This window comes from Orycteropus afer, unplaced genomic scaffold (assembly GCF_000298275.1).
Source record: "Orycteropus afer afer isolate SDZICR_OR568_19922 unplaced genomic scaffold, OryAfe1.0 scaffold00155, whole genome shotgun sequence".
In the NCBI taxonomy this organism is placed as follows: domain Eukaryota; kingdom Metazoa; phylum Chordata; class Mammalia; order Tubulidentata; family Orycteropodidae; genus Orycteropus; species Orycteropus afer.
This window is the reverse complement of record NW_006921742.1, coordinates 3,973,926-3,999,038: the sequence shown is the minus strand read 5'-3', so window position 1 is coordinate 3,999,038 and position 25,113 is coordinate 3,973,926. Positions and strand designations below refer to the sequence as shown.

Below are 25,113 nucleotides of genomic sequence, written 5' to 3'. Positions count from 1 at the left end.
TCTGCGCAGGGGCCTGGGCTGCCGCCTCAGCATCGGTCCCTGGCAAGGAGGCTCCAGAGGCCGGGGCCGGCTGTGCTCCATCTCTGCGGCTCTGAAGGCCGACACGCTCCGCTGCACTGTCATGGTGACCCTGACTCGCACTCTTGGCAGGAGCTAGAAGAGAGCCTTTTGTGGATGCATTCTGGCTTTGACTTTCCATTTCATTTATGCTATTTCGGGATTTCAGGAGAGCAGATGGCTCTAAATGATAGTGTGGAACAACCGGAGTTGATTTTTCCTGAGATACTTTTTCAGATACCAGTGCTCCCTCACTTCCTGAGTTCTTTTTCACGGGCCTCAACTGTACCATCTGTAACGCTTCAGTGGTTATTAGGGGCATAGGTGGTCTAGTGTTGTCCTCCCTGTTGTAAGGCTGCTTAAAGGCATCACAGGAGGGGTCTGGCTGGCTAGGTGGTTTGAAAGAAGGCCTGGTGTCTTTCACCAACTTGGGGTCAAGAGGTGGGGCAGGTGGTGGAACTGAGGAAGGGAAGAAAGGTGGAGGAGGTGGAAAGCAGGTGGATGGAACGGGAAGAATGGGGCTAAGTGATGTGGGGGAAGGAGGAAAGCAGACCTCAGCGGGGGAACAGAATGGAGCTAGAGCTTCTAGCGGTGGAGGGGGGAAGACGGGAGACTGAGGCAGAGGAGAGCCCCCTGAGGAATCTGCTAGAGGAGGAGGAGGAGGCAAAAAAGGAGACTTGTCAGCGGGATATTGGGACGGGAGAGGAGGAGGAGGAGCCAGAGGAGGAGCAGCTGATGAATCCAGTTTCCTCACAGTTCCACTTCCTTCAGTAGAAGTATTAGAAGAAAGAGAAGTTGAAGATGAGGAAATGGATACTGAGGAGATCAGAGAGGACTTCCTTTCTGGTACCTTGGGCTTGGCCTTCCCCTTCCCGTTTGCTGGTGACATTGACTTCAAAAACACAGGCACAGGTGTGAGGGCTGTGGGTGTATTTGACTGGCTGGAGTAGCCACTGGATGGAGAAGTGACCCTGTGGGGCTTCTCTGGGGATGTGATCTTTGGTTTGACTGAAGTACTGGGCACCTGAGGCACCGTGGCCCTGGACCCATCTTGGACATGGCGGACCAGCCCGTTTCCAGCTGCTGCTCCACTGCTGGTGGAACACACCCCTCCCGGGTTTCCTGGGTCTTCCTGCACGCCCGTGTAGTCAATGTAGTAACCCCAAGGGTCCGTGTACTCTGACTTCAGGCTGCTCGTGTCGCTCTGTGACGGCGTGACCCCACACAGGGAGTACACATTGGGCGTAGTGGCAGAAGTCATGCTACTGCTGGCACTGACTGTGCTCTGGCTGCGGGAACGGGGCAGCCAGGGCTCTTCAAAGTCACTGCAGGGGCTCTGGGAGGGCGAGCTGCCGTCCTTGCACTGGAGGTTTAGCTGTAGCGAGTGCTGGAGCGTGGCAATCAAGCTCTCGTTCAGCACCTGTCCATTAGACTGGGTGCCCTTCTTGGGAATCCGGCGGAGAGAGTCAGTCCGAGAGGGTGGCAGTGGAGGCTTCTTTGCTTTCTTCAAAGAAATGCTTCGGGAAAGGGATTTATCCTGGTAATTTGGCTGGTCTCCTTGGTTCTTCTGAGCTCTTCCATCAAAAACATTGATCACGCTATGTCTGGGGTTCCCAAAACCATCACTGCTATTGCACGGATTCCCTGTTCTGTGTCCAGAGCCTGTGTGCACAGGTGTGTAGTAGCCGTTGTGGTCCACTGAGCACAGGGAGTGGCCATCCTCTTTGTTTGATACCTGGTCTAAGCTGCAGCTGCTCAGATTACTGACAGGAGTACAGTAACCAGGTGTTGCAAACTGTGCCTTCTGTGGGGATGCCCTGCCATTACCAGAGGCTTGATATTCCCAGGGCTCCATATTACCGTGCACTCGGCCTCCGGAATAACTAGACTCACTCTTGCTGTCCACAACCTGGGGATGGCTTGGGAAGCTCAGGTTGTTTCTACAGTTATATGCCCCAGCGTGGGGCCCATTCTCCCTATCTGCTGCAGTGTTTAGAGAGACTGTTGAGTCACAGAGGGACAATCGTGTGGCAACATCAGGGGAACTGGTATCTAAGGCAGCCTGTGAAAGGATGGTGGAGTGATTCTTGTCCCAATGGCCACTGGAAGACTGATGACCTTCTTTTACAACATGCCTAGAGAGGCGGTGGTCTCTGGGTCTTACCTTTGCATATGAGGATGAGCTGGTAATTTTACTGTCCAGCGGCCCTGAACTCTGAGCAGTATGAATAACAATCAGTTCTGAAGAGGAAGAAAGTGTGGCGTTTGGGATGATGCTGGTGGAATAGGTTGCATGGGGAGAAACCACACATGCTGGGCTGATTCCATTTTCACCCTCAAAGTGCTTCAGCTCCTGGGACTTGGGCCTCAAAAGCATCGCAGTCCTAGAGGCACCTCCTATCAGTCCCAAGGTCTCATCTATTTGAGGATGGTCCCTGTGGTAGGAGAAACTTTCGTCTGCATCTTCTGCAGGGCCTAGGGCACCCAGCCTTGGCTCGAGGGGCTGCACATTTGCTCTTATTCCAGAGCGTGGAAGACTGTGGAAACCAGCATCACTGTTGAGGCGAGATGGCAACACAATGCCAGCAGAGTCGCTCAGCACAGACATGTTCCCAGAGGATCCTGAGAGGTGGCTCATCTGAGCTGCGATGCCTTGCCCCTTTTGTGCCCTAATCCTTCTCATCGAAGGTGGGACAACTCTCACTTCCTCAGTCTGGCAGCTGGAGTCCCTGGTTTCGGAGCGCTGCCCCGCACACTGAAGGCTGTCCAGCCTCCCTAGTGTAGAGTAGTGGTCTGGGGTGTATATGGAATGACCCCCGACATCCTCGTGGCCAATGCCGGATGCTGGAGATAAAGAAGAAAGAGGCTTGTTACCTGAAAATGAAAACCACACTCCCACTCCCTCCTGACTCTGTTGTACTTGAAAAAAATCATCTTTTCTACTTGACCTGCAGGCATCAAAATGGGTTAAGTAGCTCCTGGTAGCTCCTAAAATAACAACCCACATTCAGAATTTCATGTACTTCTCAATTCGTATTTCAAATCCTCCTATAGATGAAATTCTCAGCCACCCCCTTTGAGATCAAGGTCCTAGTGTGCCCTGTGAGGGGCAGAATTTTTACATTACCGCCTTTCTGTAAGACTTCAAGGTAGCCTTCGCCCACTGGACCGAGGACCGACTCTCTCAGCCTGACTGCTGCAAGCATCCATAAAGCACTGACTTTCTCTCCCCCAAAGGCAGATGAATGTGGTAGTTGAACAACAGGGCTACAGCAATTTCTTTTATGAGGGATATTGGCATAAAATGGTGCTAATTACATTATTTATTTATTTTTTTTAAATGTAGAAAGGAACTCCTAAGGAAAAGAAAAAATGATTTACAGGGCCATCTGTGTTTCAAATATGTCATTATCCATCTTAAGCCATTATCATCTGTCTGTTGGTGACATTCAAAATTCAACAGCAATCTGGTGTGTTCTGGGAGGGAAGCTGCAGGACCTGATCAAGTGAGCATTTCCTCAGATGCTAGCTGTTTGCTCCTGGGGGCCTTACCACCACTCAGAGGAGGTGCCGAGAACTGAAGCAGGGAGAAGGGCAGAGAGGAACGCGGGTGAGAAAAGGTATAAGCACAGATAAATATTAAGAGTTCAAGCTACCCAGGAAAGAACAGAAGCTTAGGGGGAAAAAAAAATTAAGCCAAGAATTTATCCAAAGGGGGGGGGAATCAATCCATGCACAGTAATGATTAGGACAAATTAAATCTTTACAAGCAGTAGAAGACCATAGTTCCTTCTACCTTGTTTTCACCCAAAAAGGACCTGAAATATCTCAGGCCCAGGCTTTGCTGAGTGAGGCTAGCTGAGCACCTGTCTGCACCACAGCACAGCTGGACAAGGACACCAGGAGGGGGGGATCCCTGAGATCTACCTTTCCTTCCTCCTGCCACACAAATTCATCGTTGTGTGGGGCATGCCCCTGATGAGCTGGGAAGCTGTTTGTTCATTCAAATGGCAAAGGATACTGCTAAAATGGTGGCACTGTTTTTGTGTCAACAGTAAAGATGCCACCCCATGGGGAAGGCTGTCCAGCATAAAGCCCTTCCCATCCCGATTGTGCACATTCCTTTCTATGACTGGATCTTTACCAAAGAGGACGTATTTCCTCCCCCACTATCTGCCGAAACAACGTACTGAACACCCACCCACCCACCCACCTACCCACACACACATAACATTCTCCCCTCAAAAAGGAAAGTGGGCAAAAGGTCATAGATGAAAACTTCACCTTGAGGAAAGGAAAATTAAAGGTGAAAGTTTTAGCCACTTGGTACTTTATAAGATAACAGGTTGACTTGTATGGTTGTATTAGTTTGCATCTGGTTAAATACCAAACATGTCAGATATGTTATTTCAACCAACAATGGGTTTTAATTTCTTTTTCTTTCAAAACTGAAGTGGTTTTTGCATGACGTTAGTGATAGATTTTCAACCATCTTTAAGTGCAATAAACAAAGTCATGATACTTTTAAGTCACTTTTGAATATGAAACCATTCTAGACTTCTGGAAAATAAGAATATATATATATTTTTAATTTGAACCTTTTACTACCTACAGACAAGTATGAGGAGCCTGAGTGACACAACAGTTAAGCGCTTGGCTACTAACCAAAAGGGTCAGCGGTTCAAATCTACCAGCCGGTCTGTGAGAGAAAAAACCTGGTAAAGATTGCTCCTGTAAAGACTGTAGCCTATGAAACCCTATAGGGGAGTTCCATTCTGTCATATAGGGTCACTGTGAGTCAGAATCAACTCAATGAGACACAACAGCAACAACACAGCCAAGCACAACTTTCTTATTGAGACAATGTTTCCCTAAATACCTTAAAAAATATAGAAGGACAACTCCTACTTCTATCATTTAGGGACTCATATATACAATCTTCCTTCTGAGGAGTGGCTGGTGGATTTGAACCGCCAGCCTTCTGGTTAGCAATCAAATGCTTTAGGTACTATACTACCAGAGCTCCTCATGTATCATTTAGGGACCATCAAACTTCCTTTCCAAAACAAACCCTCCAATATTTTCCAGTCTAAAATGTTTCACAGGATCAAGGGGATCAGAGAAGTGCTACATGGATTATAGTTAAGGAACAAAATGGACTACAGGAAAGCAGACTTCAGATGCATGCAGACCACTTGGGTGCTTATTTAAAATACCGATGGGATTCATCTGATTTTAAAATGTAATGTAAAGAAACAATTATGTAATAATGATTTTTTGCTTTATTTACATAATATTTCAAGGGATTTCTCATTTAAAAAATATGTATGTAATTAAGGATGATAGAAATCTACAAGTTCGTTTATTAAAGGTATAAAACCACACCAAACCAAACCCACTGCCGTCGAGTCAGGTCTGACTCATAGCGACCCCTCCTTGGGTTTCTGAGGTGATATCATTACAGAAGCAAATTGCCCAACCTTCTTTCCGGGGAGTGGCTGGTGGGTTTGAACCGCTAGCCCTCTGGTTAGCAGTCAGATGCCTTAGACAGTATGCCACCAGTATTATTATTTTTTTTTTTAAGTTTTGTCAGGTCTTCATAATGTTCTTAGGCAAACTATCAGAAATTATTTAAAATATCACTGTAGAGATTCCTTTAAATGAGGCTTTTTCTGCTTGGGAAAGATATAAGGAGACAAGTTCCAGGAGTATACAAATGATCATGTACCCAAATAAAATTATATACCAATAAAACAATCTCAGTCTGAAAAATTATACCTCCTAACATGATATTCAAATACATTTCTGCCTAGTTTTTAAGAGAATAAGATTTAAGAAAAAGTTTGAAATTTTATCCCATTCATTTGAAGGGAAGGCAATTATAAATAAATCATTGCATTGGAAGTAAACAGTAAGGATCATACCTTGATTTTAAAAAATGCTAAACAGAGTCACTACTGAATGATTTTGAAGTAAAAACTGCATATAATTGAGCAGAATTATCAGCCTGTAATTCATGGAAGCAGCTCTGTTTGGTTATACATATATATTTTTAAAAATTTTATTGTGATTAAGTGAAAATTTACAGAGCAAATTAATTTTCCATACAGCAGCTCTGTTTGGTTATATTTTTAAAAATGTATAGCATCTGGCAACTTGGGGAGTATCTAGTGAGTAGACGTGGATGCATTTCCTAGTGAGTGCCTTCCTTTCAGGTAATCATTTCCTTTTCTCTCTCATTCGTTTCACTCTGCCATACTTCCCTATGCTTTATACCTAGAACACTAATTACAGAAGAAAATGTCTGGTTTTGATAATCATTAGTTAGTAATACACAGCTTCTGCTCCAGACTTTCTATAATTACCAAACACTGGGAGAAAGGGCAATGTCAACCAGAGGTCAGAAATGAACAGAACAAACATGATTTGTTTCTTTGCTAAATGAACCTATCTTTAATGAATGAAAGACTATCATTCATTCATCATTTAAACTATCTTTAAATGTTATTCTTCCTCATTCTGGGAGCTCTGGTGGCCTAGTGCCTAAGGCATTTGACTGCTAACCAGAAGGCTGGCAGTTCAAACCCACCAGCCACTCCTCGGAAGGAATGTTGGGCAATCTACTTCCTTAGTGATATCGCCTTGGAAACCCAAGGAGGGGTGCTATGAGTCGAACTGACTCAATGGCAGTGAGTTTGGTTTTTCGGTTTGCTTCCTCATTCTATCCACCAATCCCCCACTGACCTATCTATAAAACTAGAGTCATTGTCTATTCTGTATTGTTAACTAGCTCTGACTTAGCTACAGCTGTCTCGTTGACCTCTAGCTGGGATCAAGGGCAGGTCATCCATTGTGAGCTACCGCATGTCTGGTAACAGTTCCAACTCATGATGTATGGAGGGAAAGCTATTTTCCTTTCTCCAGCATTAGTGGTGGTTCTTCAGCTGTTTAATGTCACATGAAAAAGAGAAATGAATGTGGGCTCCAGAGACTCAACTGTTGATTTCAAAAGTAATAAAATTACAGAAGATTCAGTGAACCTGGCTAGCCAAATCATGCCAATAAAATAAAAGAAGCAGTCAAGTTATTTGCTACATATTGGCTGGTTCAGTGATAAAAGGGATGACATTCATAATGCTCGGGTTCTAGAATTTATATTATGTCACGTTGCAAAAAAGTTCTTATCAGATACTTATGGGGCCTATCTAGCCTTGTCCTTATCCTTGCAGCCTACCCCAAGCCCCTTGTAAACTTCTAAAGAGTCTCAATTGCTTATCCTTAAAGTCACTTCTTTAGGTTATAGCCCATCTTCTAAAAGACCAGTTAGAATATAAATGTTACCTGAGTCCTATAATAAATTAATCTATTAAACATGTATTGGCTCTATTAGTACAGATTAGTTTCTCAAATTGGTTAGCTGTCACCCAAACTAGCAAAAACAATGTCTGGAAGAATGGGACACAGCCAGGTAAGATTTGAGCTGAGGAAGAAGGCAACACCAGTGGTGTCCTTAGGTGGACAGGTTTAGGGAAGGTGTCTGGTGGCCTATGTAGCCCCTAAAAGCAGCAGCATGCCAGGACATGAACCAAAGGTAGATTTCACAAATCCTGTGGATGCGTCTTGCCTGTGTTTCTAATAAACCCCTACATTATGGGATAAGGCAAGCACTTCTGTCATCTGGGTCTCTGGAGTTTTTTAACTAGGCACTAGGCAAAGCATCAGTATTCTTTTCCGATTGTTGCTATAATTTTTAAGGCAGAGTGTATATGTATATATATATACTGTAGAATTTGATGTAAGAGAAAAGACCCTCCCTAATATAAGGTATTTAAGCAGGGATGTGGGGGGCAACACATGGGACCTGCAAGCTGAAATGCTACCATTCAAGGTGCTATAACAGATAGTTCACTATTGCTAGGATAAAGTGGTTTGGTTAAAAGACTAATAGTCAATTTCAGAAATAATGGTCCTGATTTTCATGGTTAAAAATACAGCTGCCATTGACTTGATCCCACCTCATGGTGACCCCATGTGTTGCAGACTGGAACTGTGCTCCACTGGGTTTTCATGGCCATGACCTTTCTGAAGACGGCCTTATCTTTCTTTATCTTATCTTTCAAGATGCTTCATGGTTTGTTCCAACTGCCAAATTGGTGGCTGGTAGTTAAGCGCTTAAGTATTTGTGTCTCACCCAAGCATTCCATGTTTCATCATTATACATCTTCAAAAGTGAATTTAAAAATATCAAGTAGTCATCTGGCATTTTCTATGCAGAATTAAGTCCTTTGATTGACCAAAGAGGCAAACTCCAAGTTAGGTAGTATTAAGTTGTCTACAATAATTAAAACAGTGATTATATTTATAGTAGTATCAGGACTAAGTGCTGCATGTATATAAATTAGTTTAATACTCAACCCAATGAGGAAGGGTCTGTTGACACCATCACCCCCATTTCTTGAGTTAGGAAAAAGGCCCAGAGAGGTGGAGTAACCTGCCTGAGGTCACCCAGGGAATGGAGTGGCAGAGTCAGGATGCAAACCTAAGGTGTCTAGTGCCAGAGCCCCTGACCCTGACCCACTGTTCCACGTGCCCTCTGTAGACATTCCCAATAGACTCCATAATGAAACAGGGAGAGGAAGTTAATATAGGAAGGGGAGAACAAAAGAACTACCCAAAGAGGAAGACAGAAACAAAATGGAGAAGTGAATGTCATAACCACCCTCCCCACCAGATCCCCAATTTCTTGTTTTCCATTATTATCACAGGTTGCAAAATAACTGAATCAAAAAGCTATGAGGTTGTTTCATTGGAAGTCCATGAAAGGAGTATCTAACATCAATGCATCAAGTATTTCCCATTATATTGACATTTAGTAATAAACCTAGACAGCTATTTCTCTTAATGTCAAAATGCCACCAGCATTTTAAGTGTCACTAGTGAAAGTCCATCTTCATAATGTGAAGTTCTACAATGAGTTTTCAATTTCTTGGAAACTTAGTATCAAAATGAAAAATAAACTGAATTGCAGAAATACCCAAAATTCGAGGTATTGAGTGATGATGACATAACTATAAATTTCTATCATTCTACTTTATAGTTCTTGTATAAACTCTTCCCCCTACCTTCTCACACAAACTCTAAATAAACACCTGCATGGGGTATTAAGATTTGTACCCCATGCCTCATTCAGGAAAGAAGCTGGCCCTTTGGGGCAACCAACGGCTATCAGAATGTATTGATTTCATAAGCACCACAAATGAGGTTAGCATAGTAACGCCAGGCAGAAACGAAGCGCAACAGAATACAGTTCTGATGAGCCATACCTAGCTCCTTCTGTATGTTGTCAGGGACTCCTGTAATAGTCTTTCTCCTTTTGACTTTCTTCGGTCGTCTTACCAGAGTGTCTGTGTAAATTAGAGACCGCCGAAGGCTGGCCTGGCGATCGAAATTCTCCCCTAATGTAAGGTAGTAGAACAAGCAAAGCAATGTTACTTTCAAGCAAGCTGACACCATGCACTTTCTTCCAGAAGCTTGTTGTCAAATGATAAGAAGGTATTAATAATGATGTTAGCCAGTCATATGATGATGGATGCTGAAGGGCAAGAAGAAGAAAGCACGTTAGCATCATAAGGCTGTTTTCCAATTTCTGAAAATGTGTCCTTTCAAAGCAGCACCTCAACCTCATTTCTCATGAGTCAGAGTAGCAAGTGCAAATTTGTTATTTACACACTGGAAGAGTGATTCTGTGTTCTTTAAAAAATGGATGATTGGTGGCAATGTTTCCCATAGGTCCTCTGGTCAGAGAACACCTTTTTCTATCAGTGTGTGCATGGTGATGGCAATGAATGTATTTGATGCACGTCATCCTACAGAGACCAATATAACAACTCATTCTATGTGATGAAACAAATAATCAAGAGTTCTGGGATGAAGAGCTTTTTCTTTCAGTCAAGAAGGCTGATGATTTGGATAAACTGTGGTCATTTTTATTGTGTTAAAAAAAAAAAAACTATCATAAAAAAAAGCCTTATAATGATAAAGTACTTTTATCACAGTGAGACCCAGTAGCACTGCTGTTGTTAAAGCTGGTTGCTATTTCATAATCCGTTTTTAAAGCTGATCTTAGTTCAGACATTTCAGGTGATGTTGCAATCAAACCTGGAATGTCCTTCCTACTATATAAACTTGTATAATTAACATACTGTGAGAAACCATAAAATCAGTAAAGTTTGTAACAGTCTCAGTTATTGATCTGCATTAAATTACTTGCCAGTTAAATTAAAGGTCTGCAGCACTGACGTTTTGAAATGGTCATATTATCCTCTTCAATAGAGATCTATATTCATACACACACACATACATCACGTACTTCTGTTGTTCTTATGTAAAAAAGAATAAAATATTCACTCTTATTTGCAATGTTGACACTTCTTCAAAGTGGGTTTGTTGTGAACAAGGTAGTTTCTATTTTAATATGAACAAGTTGTAAACAGAACCTTATCTAAGCAAAACAGAGGATAAAAGATCCGAATGGTGAACACACATTTTACCTATTGAAAAATAATTTCTAAAAAAATGCTGCAAACTGGCAAACATTTGTGAGTTTGTTCTTAATGCAAAAAAGTAGAAATGACTGAGAGAAGACCCTGAAACACCAGAAGGCACCATCACCATGATAAGCGGGAAATGGTAAAAATGGCATTTGTTAGAGGCAAGTTATGTCCATTAACTCTCCACAGTAAAAGAAAATAGAATTCCTTCAATCAAAGGTATTAAGAATGGAAAAAACATTAGTGGAAAGTTGCATTTAGTGTCCAGCTTTGGTTCCTAAACAAAATCAAAAGATAAAACCACCCAGTATCCAAGGAATTAGGAGAGCAAACCATAAGAAGATGAACAGCTAAGACATACACCACTAAAGGTGCCAAATTCTCCTTCTTGCTAGTGACTTAGAAAGACGGTCTTCCCTGCTGGATTGTACATTTCTCGAGGGAAGGGACCATGGTTCTGGCACCTTAGTATCCCGATGGCATCCAGCTCAATGCCTGGCATAAGTAGTTAATCAGTAATATCTGTTGACTTGAAAGGAAGGCAATTACTCCTTTGCACTGAAAAATGGCATCACGGTCACAGTTACTACTTAGAATAAGCTAGCTAGCTCAAACATCAGTACAAAGCCAGTTTATGAAAACTGTTTAAGTATGTTTATACACTATTCTTATCTTCCAGGTGGAAGAGTTGTTACACTACATGGCAAATTAGGGAGCATACTTACATTTTGTTTTCTATATTTTTTTCTCCTCGACTCTTAGAATATGTTGATTCCCCACAGGACTGTAACTAAAGGAATTAAATCCATTCTCAAGCCAGAAGCTCATTGCGTTAATGTGCTGTTTTTATGCCTGGTGGGTTTCACTCTCACTTTGAAATAGTACGTATATTGGCATTTTTCCTGTTGAACTTTATTGAAAATCAAACTACAGCCTCAATGTTCACCCAAATAAATGAGCATATGACAATTCCCTGCAAGAAGTTACATTTTTATGTCAAAAATCCTTTGAGCTTTATAAATGTATGAGGACCAGGAGGCTGTATAACCTACATCGGTTCAACCATCCAAAGTGAAATTTTTATATTTGACATAATGCACACTGCTCATTTCTTTACTGTCATTCACCATTCGCATCTGGCATTTTAAAGGCCTCCTTTTAAATTCTGCTTCATTGCTTTTAATGTGTATTCATTCACCTGTTCCATGTAATTCATATCCACCTAGTCATCAAACAGGAGAGGATTAAGCTCAAAGAAATAACACCATGTTCTGCTGTGACCATGTAGATCATTGAAAATAATCCTTTATCCTTGAAACTCTAATTACCCTATTTTAAATTTCCTCATCTCACGATAATGTATTTTATCCTAATTTCATTAAGGATTATCACATTTCACAGCACTATTTTCTTATCTTGTAATATTATCTCTGAGGCATTTAATCATATATAATAGAAGTACACTCTGCATTTAATCAAATAGCAATATTAATGTTTTACAGGAAATTTGAACCCACGTATTTAATATAGCAATAAAAATTATACTTTGTTCTATAACATAACTACAAAATAACTATAATCTTTAGTATAGGAAAACCCACTTAGGAAGATCAACAATGTTATTTACTTTGTAAAGCAAATGGATTACAATGCCATATTGTTTCTTTAAAGACTAAGAAAAACACAGAAAAAAATGCATATGGAATTTAAAATCATTCATGCACTTACTTATGATGATTTCTGTGGAATCAAAAACAGAGTTCTAAATGTCTATAACGTTTGTTTTTTTTTTTTTTAAATCTTTAGCAACCACTAAAATGTTATTAGCCTCTTACAAGCTCAAAATGCCATAGCAAAAAGCTCTCTATCAGCAGTCCACAAGCAGTAGCATCAGAAGTACAGCAAGAATGCTCTGGGTTTTTTCCCTAGTGTTTTATGAAATCTTTTCCTTACTCATCTCCTAATATTTTCAGGTTCTGGGCCAATGGGTCATTCTTTGTACGGACTGATTCTCAATGATGTCTCCTGGTAATCTATTCCTCTTGAACAGACATTCTGATGTCTGAAGCTGTCAACTCGGAACATGTCTGTTTTACACTTTGGACACTGCATGAATCGCTAGCCCAAGCAACCCATTTGTGCGCTGCAGAAATGTTATAGCAAGATGATTCTGCTAACTTTTGACAGCTCTTCTAGGTTTGTGAAAGATCATCTTTGAGGTTTAGGTATTTTGTTATTCGTCACATTAATTATCACAGATGATTCCACCTGAGGATAATATTTCAAAAGAACTTGAATTTTCAGGTTTGGCAATTAATTCACATTCCAGCTTAACATATTCTAAAACTTTCATATTCTGAATGAATGAATTTTTACTTCAGGATTTTACAATTCATATTATAGCTATCAAAATGCAGGTGTACCTTACAACTTTTAAACAACGTTTTTATAATTATAGTTACGTCAGTTAATATTTTTTATTTCAAGTAATTTTTCCACTTTTCTACTTGAGAAAATAGGATAAAATCTATCATTCAGAAATGCCACAAAACTATTATTTATTATTTCTTCACTTCTATAAATGTTACTTGGGAGCTCTGGTAGCATAGTGGCTAAGACACTTGCCTGCTAACCAGACGGCTGGCGGTTCAAACCCACCAGCCACTCCTCGGAAGGAAGGTTGGGCAATCCTACTTCCGTAGTGATACTGCCTCGGAAACCCAAGGAGGGGTCGCTATGAGTCAGGGCTGACTTGACGGCACATAACAACAACAACAATAAATGTTACTTACAGTAATGCTTTAAAAATATTTAATTTTTTCTTACCTAGGACCATATTTAGAAAATGTTCATATGCAACCAAAATATTTTTTAAAAATGAAATTAATTAAGAAAGACACACTTAATTGAGTTGAACAGCTGAACTGTCAACTCCTCTGAACTTTGGGGATATAGTCTTCTATCTCATGAGTAGTACACATATTGTGTCACACACACACATACATTTTAGAACTGCCTTCATTAAACAAAGGTCATGAAGCTAGATCACATCTATTTCACTTTGATGAACAAATGAAATCCTAAGAGCATATAACAAACAAAAAGTCATAATCATTCTCCCAAATATACTGTGACCCAGTCTGAATAGAAAGCATACCAGTGACGTTAATAGGAACCACATCAGCCTGGACTATTTGGGCTTGCTGTCGCATCTTCTCTTCTGGTGTTGGCAACGGAAGTGACTTGGTCCAGTTTGTGTGAGTATTAAGGTCGGAGAAGTCACTGGAGGTTGGTGTTTTAGGTCTCCTGGTGGAAATAAGCCTTTCCTCTTCTGACAAGGACACAGAACACTACAGAGAAGGGAAAAAGAAAAAGCCAGAGTATGTAAATATCTGGCAGACACTAACATACTACATTTAAAAAAAAAAAAAAAGATTTAAATCAAGCTAAAATAATCAGCCATCTTTAGGACCAAAAACAATGATTTGCAAGAAAATAGTTTGTCACCTTAAACATGACCCATAATATATATTATACACACTGGTCTTAAGCTCTAAACTATGAAGATGGCAAAAGGCTTTGCTGACCTGCAAAATCTTCTGAGTTCTTCCTGTATTTTCCAGATGCACCATGGTCAGAAAGCGTATGGATTTAGTCCAACATTAGAAGCCCTGAGAAACACGATGGCTATGGCCATCAATTCTATTCTTATTAAAATTTAGTTTTGCTCAAAGTAATTTCTAGCTTCAATTTCATTTCCTTTAGGCTCTGACCTCAAGGGACATTTCTAAAATGAAATAGCTATTGTCGCTCAACTATTTGTGCTTTTCTGAAGGCACTTATATGGAAAGAAATCAGTGTGAAATTGTTAAATTCTAAGAGGCTGACTAAAGCTCTGGGCTGAGTCTTATCGGAATTCCATGGGAACATTTCTAGCAGTGTCTGTTTTGATACAGATTAACGTTCTAACTGAAGAGACCTTCTTTAATACCTTTCTTCCCATAACACCTTAAAAAGCACAAGCAAGAAAGTTGTTTTGGCAAGCGATTTATCATGGGCTTCAACGTGGCTCCTCTGTAGCTGGTTCTGTAACAATGACACTCTCAGGACTCAAAGTAAATGGGAACATCGATAAAGGGTAATTGACTTTGGTGGGGAAATGGCAGTATATAATGGATAATAAACATATAACTACAGTTCTTCAAGTCTAAAACATTTAAACTGAGCCACCACTTATGAAAATAAGGCATTGAAAAAGAGTCTTCTGGAGAAAAGCACGTCAAAGAATCTTCACTTCACAGGCCCACCCACCCGTCCACCCCTAAACAAGGGTCCATGCTATCCTAACTTCTTACAGCATAGCTTAGTTTGGCCTGCATTTGCATTTTATATAAAGGCAGTCATACCGCATATCCCTTCTTCTTTCCCTCAACATTATGTTTGAGATTTATGTATTCCAAAAGAGCTTGTTTTAGTGCCTTTTTGGATTTATTGCATGTTTCTAAGGGGACAGGAGTAAGAAAATCACAGAAGTGCATCAGACAGAAAATGCCAGCACTTGGAAAAACACTGTCACCACTGTTTGCTGCAACCCCTGAACTTAGCATACTCAAAGTATCTGTGTTTACTCCACAACTACATGGGCTCTGCAAGAGCTGAGGAAAATGGTTTGGTGTTGGCTATACGGCCCCAGACTTAGCATTTAAAAAATGAATGAGTTCACTCTACACTTCTTCAATAAAGTGACCGTGGCTGTTACTACTAAGTCTTGAAGTTTCCTTTGCTGTAAAAAGGGGCTATTCTGTCTACTGCGTATATTCCACAGAGTCACTGTTAGGATCTAAGAAGATGATATATGTGGGCAGTGTTCACAACTGTTAAATCTCATAGCTACAAAAGTGGTGGTCAGACAACCGTTACTTGAGAAAAGCAAAATCACAACTTGACAAATACATTTTTTTTATAGCAAGGAGACCATAGATAATAAAAGCATTGTAGAAAGAAAAATATAAAATAAGTGATGTAATCAGATACCAATATATTTTTTTACTTTATATTCCTAATACATAAAACATGTAAAATAATAAATTTAGTTTATTTTCCACCCAAGAAAAATACGAATAATGTTTTTAATTAAACTGCAAATAAACTCAATTTATAAATTAAGACGATATTACTGGTGTCTTATCATAAAAGGAATTTACACTATATCCATGAACATTTGATGTAATTCTGGTAAAGCTGTTACAACTCACATGAACCCTTAAATGACAATCAAAGGGTTTCCGAGTCAGCAGCATCAGCCAATGCATACCGATGTTAGATAAATTAATTCCAGCCTTTCTTTAGTTGTCACACTATTGCTATGCGTGACTTACGACACATATTCTCTCTCCTACCCTTAAGTTAAGGGGCCCTCGTGGTGCAAATGGTGAAGTGCTTAGCTGCTAACTGAAAGGTCGGCAGTTTGAACCTACCCAGCTGCTCCACATGAGAAAAATCTGGCAATCTGTTTCCATACAGATTACAGCCAAGAAAATGTGGCTGTTGGACTTTCACATGGGGTCTCAATGGTTGAAATCAACTTGATGGCAACTAACAACACCAACCCATAAGATGCAGATGTTGTTGTTGTTGTTATGTGCCGTCGAGTCAAACCCGACTCATAGCGACCCCTCCTTGGGTTTCCAAGGCAGTATCACTACGGAAGTAGGATTGCCCAACCTTCCTTCCGAGGAGTGGCTGGTAGGTTTGAACCGCCAGCCGTCTGGTTAGCAGGCAAGTGTCTTAGCCACTATGCTACCAGAGCTCCCAAGATGCAGATACACACATGTAAATTATAACTTATTGGAAAATTTCATGAAAATGCATGTAGAAAGTCACATGTGTGAGGTTAAATCTCAATTGAGTAAATTAAAAGGTTAGTCCAGTTTTCTGATCTAAACACAGGAATATTTTTTACAGGCAACACTGAAATATAGCATAAGACTTTGGAGGGAAAAAAAAAGCCAATCCTAATCAAATGAAGGCTGAAAAGGAGGAAAAATGAAGCTTCAGGGTGAGGGTGCTGCATCCTGCAGAGAGGGTTCCTTGTTCCTGTGACATCTGCCAAGGATGATGATGACGTGAAGTGCAGTCCTGCCTTTGTACACATCTCAATGGTGCTCCTCGACTCCAGTAACCTACTTTTCCTTAGTTGACTGATAGTGTCAGAATCAATAACTATCACAAAGGAACAGTACTTCACTATAGCCTCTCTTGCCATGGGGTGGTCACCAGGGACTGCTGCAATATGACAATGACAAAGATAATCCATTTTATAAAGTATTCCTTCCCTTCCAAGACAATTTCCCAGACAAGCAGGGCACTGATAGAGTTATATGCAAACGGGACTGTTAAATAGTGCCACAGTTTGCTGAAGAAAAATAAAATCCAGGATGGCGTGACTTCCAGAATGATACGGCTCTCACCCCTTCCTGAGTTTATACATATACACACGATAGAGAAAAAATTCCAGCCCTGCACTGGTGGAACACATCATAATTACTCCATTGACAGCGATGTGCTAATACTCTGTGTTACTATGCTAGCTTCTTAAACAGTTTCTGTGCTTCTCCCCTTGCTGACCAGCCTCCCCAACTCCTCTCTCACCCAAGTCTGTTCTCAATATAGCAACCAGAAGGATCCTTGGGAAATGTAAGTCAAATCATGTTATCTATCTATTCAAATCCTCCTAAGACCCTATGATGACCTACAAGGTGCACCAAATGGTCCCAGTGTTATCTCTCTGATCTCCTCACCTACTACTCTTATTTATTCTATTCAGCCACACCAATCTCCATGTATTCCTTGTAATACCATGCACAATCCTGCCTGAGGGCCTTTGCACATGCTATTCTCAAGTACACTTGAAATGCTCTTCCCTTAGACATCCACACACATAGCACCTCTTTTCCTTCAGGTGTTCACTCAAGAATCCCCTTCTTACATAGGTCTTAACCTGTTCATCATATTAAAATTCAACTTCTTCCCAACATTTTGTATCCCCCTTCCCTGCTTTCTTTTTAATTCATCAGTGCATATCACTAGCATACATATATTTTACTCGTATTGGCTGTGTTTTCCAAGGAGAATGTAAGTTCCATGAAGGTAGAGTTTTTGTCCTGTGTTTCCTAGCTCATAGATTAGTGCAGAGCATAAATGGGGCACCCAAAAAATATCTGTTGTGAGAATTAAAAAAAAAAAAAAAAGGAAGAAATGTCTGTTGCCTAGTAATGCTGATTTTTTATATCAGAATTCCACGGAAAGTTTCTTCAGAATTTTAGTTACAAATTTCTGTTTATTACCTGTTGCTATATGCTTGGTCCTGGGCTGCAGCTTTATGGAAATTATTACTTCATTTAATCTTCAAAGTGGTAGCTGCATTTTATAAATAAGGAAATGCTGACTCAGAGAAGTAAAGCAACTTTCTTTTGGAAAGCTCGCAAGTGAGCAACTCAGACCTGGCCTTAAGTCTCTGCTGTTGAACAATGTAAAACAACAACTTGGCAATATTTACAATAAATGATTAGGTTTTCTTTTTTTAAAAAAATTATATCTCTAAAGAACAGAACCTTTTTTAACTCTTCAAAAGCCTGCAGTGTCAATGGAATACTATGCAACTCTAAAGAATAACATAGAATCTGCAAAACACCGCATAATGTGGATGAACTTGGAGGACAATATGCTGAGTGAAATAAGTCAATCACAGAAGGACAAATATTGTATTAGTCCATCATTGTAAAACATCAAGGAAAGGTTTATATATAGAAGGAAATATTCTTTGTTGGTTACCAGGGGTGGGATGGGAGGGAACACTGTTAGATAGGTAGAGACAAGTATTGATTTGGGTGAAGAGAAAGGCAATATACCAAATGTGAGTATCAACATGGTGGCATTGGGGAAGAGAAACACATATAAAGGTGAATGGGAGGTTCAGACAGCAAAGATGAACTGTTTTGCATATACAGTACTGCGTTGTCAGTGAAGACTAACTTTGATATACAGGTGGATAGGCTGAACTTTTAGGTATGTCAATGAAGGGGAGTGTGCCCAAGACCATGTATAGGGTTGGCAGACAATGTTTGTACAAGTATATTTGAATGTTCTATAAGAATTCCCAAGTATATAGTAGAGGTGACAAGGAAAAAGGGTGTGGTCACTTCTTGGCCACAGACAACTACCCAAAGGGAGAAATAGTTGGACCTGGGGGCTCGGGATCATAGTCAGGGGACATCAAGCTTAACTGGCATAACATACTACAGAAAAACATTGTTCCTCATCCTATTTTGGTGAGTAGCAAATGGGATCTTAAAAGCTTGCAAGTGGCCATCTAGATGCAATGATGGGTCTCTCCTCGTCCAGAGCAAAGGAAAATGAAGAAAACCAAATACACATGGAAACAATTAGTCCAAGTGACTGGTACACCAGCTGATATGGTGTCCTCAGCTTATATGACTATAAGACCAGAAGAACTAGATGGTGCCTGGCTACCACTGTCAACCACTTGGAAGGGGATCTATGTAGGAGATCCTAGACAGAGTGGAAGAACAATGTGGAACAAAACTCAAAATCATTAAAAAACAAAAGAGAAGGGACCAGGTTTGCTGGTCTGATAGAGCCTGATAGAACCATTGAGACTATGGCCCCTAGCTGCCCTTCAGGTCTGGAACTGAATCCACTCCCGTGGCTTCCAGCCAAACAAAAGGCAGGCATATGAGCTGAACATTAATATTAGGTAGATACACTCTTTGGAGAGATCAATTATTGGAGAATAGAAAGGCACTGTATGTACAGGGAGACAACTCAGGAAGCAGGAGTGCATGAGAGGGAAGGACACAGGGAAGAGGTAACTATGAGGAGGAAGTGGAAGGGGAGCTGTTGCATTGTGGGAAATCACTGGTAATGTCATGAGACAAAGTATATGTGAGCTGCTGTAAGGAAAGTGAATTTGCTCTGTAAACTTTCACCCAAATCACAATAAAAATAAAAATAATAATAAAAATAAAAGGCTTATAGTATGGTATAGTGGCTAGAACACTTAAAATCTAAAACCAACCCACTGCCATCAAGTCAATTCTGACTCAGTAAAGTTGTAGGAAAGTGAATTGCCCCATAGGACTTCCAAGGCTATAAATCTTTATGGAAGCGGATTGCCACATCTTTCTCTTATGGAGCGGCTGGTAAGTTTGAACCACTGACCTTTCAGTTGGCAGCCTAGCACTGTAACCAGGGGTCTTTAGAACACTGTACTTCAGAGTTAGAAACACTATGTATCAGCATCCTGGCTCTGTCATTTATTAGCTGTATGTGTTAAGCAACTCAATTTCTATGTTAAAAATAGAATGACTCATGTAGTGTCAACATGCTTCATGTTCATAAAATCCCTGAATATAGGATGGATTATAGCTTTTTTTTTTTTTTTGATTACAGCTTTTTCCGTATTGAGCTTTAAATTGACTTCCTTCCAGAACTTAAATGCAGTTTTGAGACCTGTTGACTGATCGATAATGTTCATCAGTATCCACCGCCCCCCACCTCAAGGCCTTGATCCTGGAAAAAATGGAGAGTCACAAATGAAACTTAAGGAATCACAATTCCTCATGCCAAAGTGCTTAATTTAGGAAGGGAGATCACCTTTAAAACACCAGCAGTGGTTTTGTGTTTTTTGAATGCTGTGTTTCCTGCATTTCAGAGACTATTAAGTCTGGTCTGGAAATCAGACAAGCTCCTACCAGATGGACAGTGGGGGCTGAAGTGTGGTTTCCTTGCCTAACAGCCAAGCTACCCAATAGTAGGATTAACTGTGAAACACAAATTAGCCCAGGCTTTTTTTTTTTTCCAAATTTGTTATAATTTTTTTAAATTACAAAGCCTAGATTGGGCAATCTACTTCCATAGTGATACTGCCTCGGAAACCCAAGGAGGGGTCGCTATGAGTTGGATCTGACTTGATGGCAGTGAGTTTGGTTCAGTTCAAGTTATAATCAGACCTAAACTTAGCACTGACTTATCACTGCATGAAAACAGATGTGACAAGCACCTACAGATCTCTAGGGAGCACTGCTGAAGAGGATGAACACCAACATACACTGCAGCCCTGTTCGCAGAATGCTTACTGTCTTCTGTGTCTTTCCTCCCAGAATTAAGCATCTCTTGCTTTTCAATTCTAGACAGTTTTTTAGGTGCCAAAAAAACCCTTTGTAGTCTTTTCTAGCTACATGCTCTTTCATCTGATTTTTGTGCTTAGACATGAGAGTGACTTATTTCTATTCTTTCCCTCCTATTACCACCCAGAGCCAACAATGACAAAAAAGGGCAGTGGTGGAAGATAGGGATCAATCCAGGAACACACCAACACATGGCCATCTAGCCACTCCATGAGGGCTGAGAGGTGGTTTCCACATTCACATTATTAAATAACTTTAATTGCTCCTATTCCTTTACCACAGACCTAGTCCCTTTATCAAGGGCTCTAAACTTTTATAGCATATTGAATGAAAACAGTGTGGATTTAGCCTATCCTCTATTAAATGATCTCTTTTTCAAAATAATGAAAAAATTTAATCACTGCATAAATGCTTAAACTGAAATAGTAATTTATTTTTTAAAATTATCTTCTTAGTATAAGAAATGATGTAACATAACCTCATCATTATTGAAAAACTCATACCCAATCCACAACCTAAAAGTCTGCCAATCTAATTCTCTGACCCCATCCCACCTCCCTGATTCCATCTCTTCAAGTCCCCCAGAGGTAAATACTATCCTGATTTTGCATTAATCTTTCTCTTACTTTTTGTTATATGTGTGTTTGTGTCTGTGTATAAATATGTCTAAACCTGTATATTTAGATTTGTTTTGAATTTTATAAAAATGATAACATTCTTACATTTACCATTATGTTTCAAAGACTCATCTATGTTGTATTAATTGAATGAATGTAAGGGTATAACATTTCATTCCAATAACCCATGTGGCACAACAAATTGCTTTTTATATAGCCTTTCTAGCCATGGTCTGTGACTCCTACAAAATGATTGGCTGGGACTAGGCAAACTGAGTGAGTTATGGTCCACCAAGGGGACTGGTCAGTTTACTATGCAAATTAAGTGAGTTTGGCTTACTGAGGGGATTGGTTAGTTCATGGTCCTGGGAGGAGGACCATGCCTTGAAACTGACAAAGAATAAACTTACATATGGATTACACCTCAGCATAAAGAAAACAAAAATTCTCACTACTGGACCAATAAGCAACATAATGAATTGAAACCAAACCCAACTCACTGCTGTAGATTTCAACCCATACTGATCCTATAGGGCAGAGTAGAATTGCCCCACAGGGTTTCCAAGGCTGTGCATCCTTATGAAAGCAGATTGCCACAATGTTTTCCCATGGAGCAGCTGGTGGGTTTGAAATACAGATCTTCCAGGTAGCAGATGAATGCTTTAATCACTGTACCACTATGGCTCCTTTAACTTCATGGAGAAAAGATTGAAGCTGTCAAGGATTTCATTTTACTTGTTCCCACAATCAATGCCCATGGAAGCATCAGTCAAGAAATCAAATGATAAAATGCATTGATCCATGTCACTTCAGTTTTGAGTATTTCACTGTACATAAATTATATTTCAATAAAATGTATTTTTTTAAAAAAATCAAATGATGTAATGCTTTGAGCAAATCTGTTGCTGAAGATCTATTTAAAGTATTAAAAAGCAAAGGTGTCACTTTGAGGACTAAGCTGATCCAAGCCAGGGTATTTTCAATTGCCTCATGTGCATGTCTACTCTGTACTGCTACTGCCTCGGAAACCCAAGGAGGAGTCACTATGAGTCGGGTCCGACTTGACGGCACATAACAACAACAACAACAACATGTGCATGTGAAAGCTGGACAATGAATAAGGAAAAGAATGAATAAGGAAGAAAAGTTACATTTGAATTATGATACTGACAAAGAATACTGAATGTACTGTGGACTCCCAGAAGAAAGTACAAATCTCTCTTGGAAAAACAACAGCCAGAATGTTCCTTGGAAGCAAGGATGATAAGACTTCATCTCACATACTTTGGACATGTTCTCAGGAGTGACCAGTCCCTCAAGAAGCATATCATCCTTTGTAGAGGGTCAGCCAAAGAGAGGAAGACCTTCCCTGAGATGGACTGACATAGTGGCTGCAACAACGGGCTCAAACACAGCAATGATTATGAGGATGGTGCAGGACCAGGCAGTGTTTTGTTCTGTTGTACACAGGGATGGTATGAGTTGGAACCAACTTGATGGCACCTAACAAGAATAACAAGCATTTCCTCTTTGGAGAATCAGCTGTTATGTTTACTGTTTGCTTTGTAGAAGTAACAATGGCTTTCACTTTGCCAACACTGTGTAAGTGTCTCACATATCCCGCTCGATCACAGACAACATAGCACTCATAGACTGGGTGACGCTCGTGGATTTATGTGTTTCATTCCTAGTAGTCTTATGACTGCCTGGAAGTTTGAGGCACAGCCTGTCTGCATGTATGATTCAGACAGACAGACAGGTATATATAACCAATTATTTCCATTGCTCTATTGATGGACAACTGGGTTGTAAAAGCTGTTCTTCATAACATTTCATCAATTCCACACTCCCTATAAGAGAGTGATTAGGAGGAAAGGACTGCAGCAAAGGTTCTATTCCCCCAAATATTCACTGATGGAAGGAGAACATGAGCTTCAGAGTGACACATCTGGATTTATATCCTGGTTTCACTGTTGGGAGTAATGGGTATGTTCACTATCTTGATTGTAGTAATGGCGTTACATGTGTGTGTGTATATAACAAACCTTATCAAATTGTACACATTCAATATGTACAGTTTACTTTTTGCTAATTATACCTCAATAAATCTGTTTGAAAAAGAGAGGGCTTGGTTTCAGTATTTAAAAGCTTTGTGATCTTAAGCAAATGACCTAATCTCTCTGAGATACAGTTTCCTCACATGGGCACAATCAAAGGTATCTTGTGCCTTTGCTATGAGCCCTTCCATGTGCCAAGTGCTTGGCTCCATGCTGGGAGCACAGAGATCAACAAGACAAGGATGTTCTCTCCCCATCTAGAAGGGAAAGTAGATATAAATAATGCCTCATTACAGAGTCATGAGATGTGTGCAACCGAAAATTGGAAGGTTACAGGAGACACCCTCCATGGTTTGAATGCACAAATACCCGGAAATGATAGATCCAGATTTCCTTGTCCTTTCGTGCAATGGTAGAGTAACAGGGTGCCATTATTTTGCCAAGCAATGAGCACAGGGACCTAGCATCGACTCCTGTGTCTTCCCAGTGTGTCCTGAAATAACTCCCACAATGAGACTCAGTAACAAATGACTGCATTTAGAGTCATCAGAAATGTTTTCCAGACTGTCCATATACTAAGATGAAACAGCACTGAAATGCTTTTTTGAAAAAAGAAAGAATAAATGAACAAAAAGTCAAAGATGGAATGAGAGATGACAATAGTGGGCATAATGAGAAGAAATATGGGTAAGTTAGTAACCTGGTCCTTTTATGTAACCAACATGGTGTACTGCAAAGAAATGGAATATAATGTGAGAAGCCCTGCATTCATGTCCTGGCCCTGAGGAGCCCCAGCCACATCACATTGGGAAAATCAATTCCTATTTCTGAACCTCCTTTCCAGATCATTAAAATAATTTGTTGTTGTTGTTAGGTGCTGTCAAGTCATTTCCGACTCACAGCGACCCCAATGCACAGCAGAACGAAACACTGGCCAATCCCGTGCCAGCTCCATGATCCCTGCTACACCCAAGCCCATCACTGCAGCCACCACGTCAATCTATCTCATTGAAGGCCTTTCCCTCTTTCGTCGACCCTCCACCCTACCAAGCATGACATCCTTCTCCAGGAAATAGTCCCTTCTGGCAACATGACCAAAATAGGTGAGACGAAGTCTGGCCACTCTTGCTTCCAAAGAGCATTTCGGGTGCACCTCCTCTAGGACAGATCTGTTAGTTCTTTTAGTAGTCCATGGTACTTTCAGCATTCTTCTCCAGCACCACAACTCAAAAGCATCAACTCTTCTTTGGTCTTCCTTATTCATTGTCCAGCTCTCATATGCATACGAGGTGACTGGAAATATCATGGCTTGTGTCAGGCACACCTTAGTCCTGAAGGAGACATCCTTGCTCCTCAGCACTTGAAACAGTTCCTTCGCGGTTGATCTTCCCAGTGCTACACGTTGTCTAATGTCCTGACTGCTGCTTCTATTGGCATCGATTGTAGAACCAAGCAACGTGAATTCTTTCACAACTTCAATCTTCTCTCCATTTATTGCGATGCTGCTCATTGGTCCAGTTGTGAGGATTTTTGTTTTCTTTATATTGAGATGTAATCCATACTGCAGACTGTATTCTTCAACCTTCATCAGTAAGTGCCTCAAGTCATCTTCAATTTCAGCAAG

At 40.5% G+C, this 25,113-nt stretch overlaps 1 protein-coding gene across 1 annotated transcript in view; it reads right to left on the bottom strand.

Annotated features, from left to right (window-relative positions):
- Nucleotides 1–25,113, bottom strand: part of NHSL1 (NHS like 1) — a 96,735-nt gene that overhangs the window by 6,740 nt on the left and 64,882 nt on the right. The window contains exons 4-6 of the mRNA XM_007946310.1: nucleotides 13,765–13,957; nucleotides 9,381–9,512; nucleotides 23–2,901 (exon numbers count right to left, since the gene is read on the bottom strand). Coding sequence (XP_007944501.1) covers nucleotides 23–2,901; nucleotides 9,381–9,512; nucleotides 13,765–13,957 — 3,204 coding nt within the window. The remainder of the gene's footprint in view (nucleotides 1–22; nucleotides 2,902–9,380; nucleotides 9,513–13,764; nucleotides 13,958–25,113) is intronic.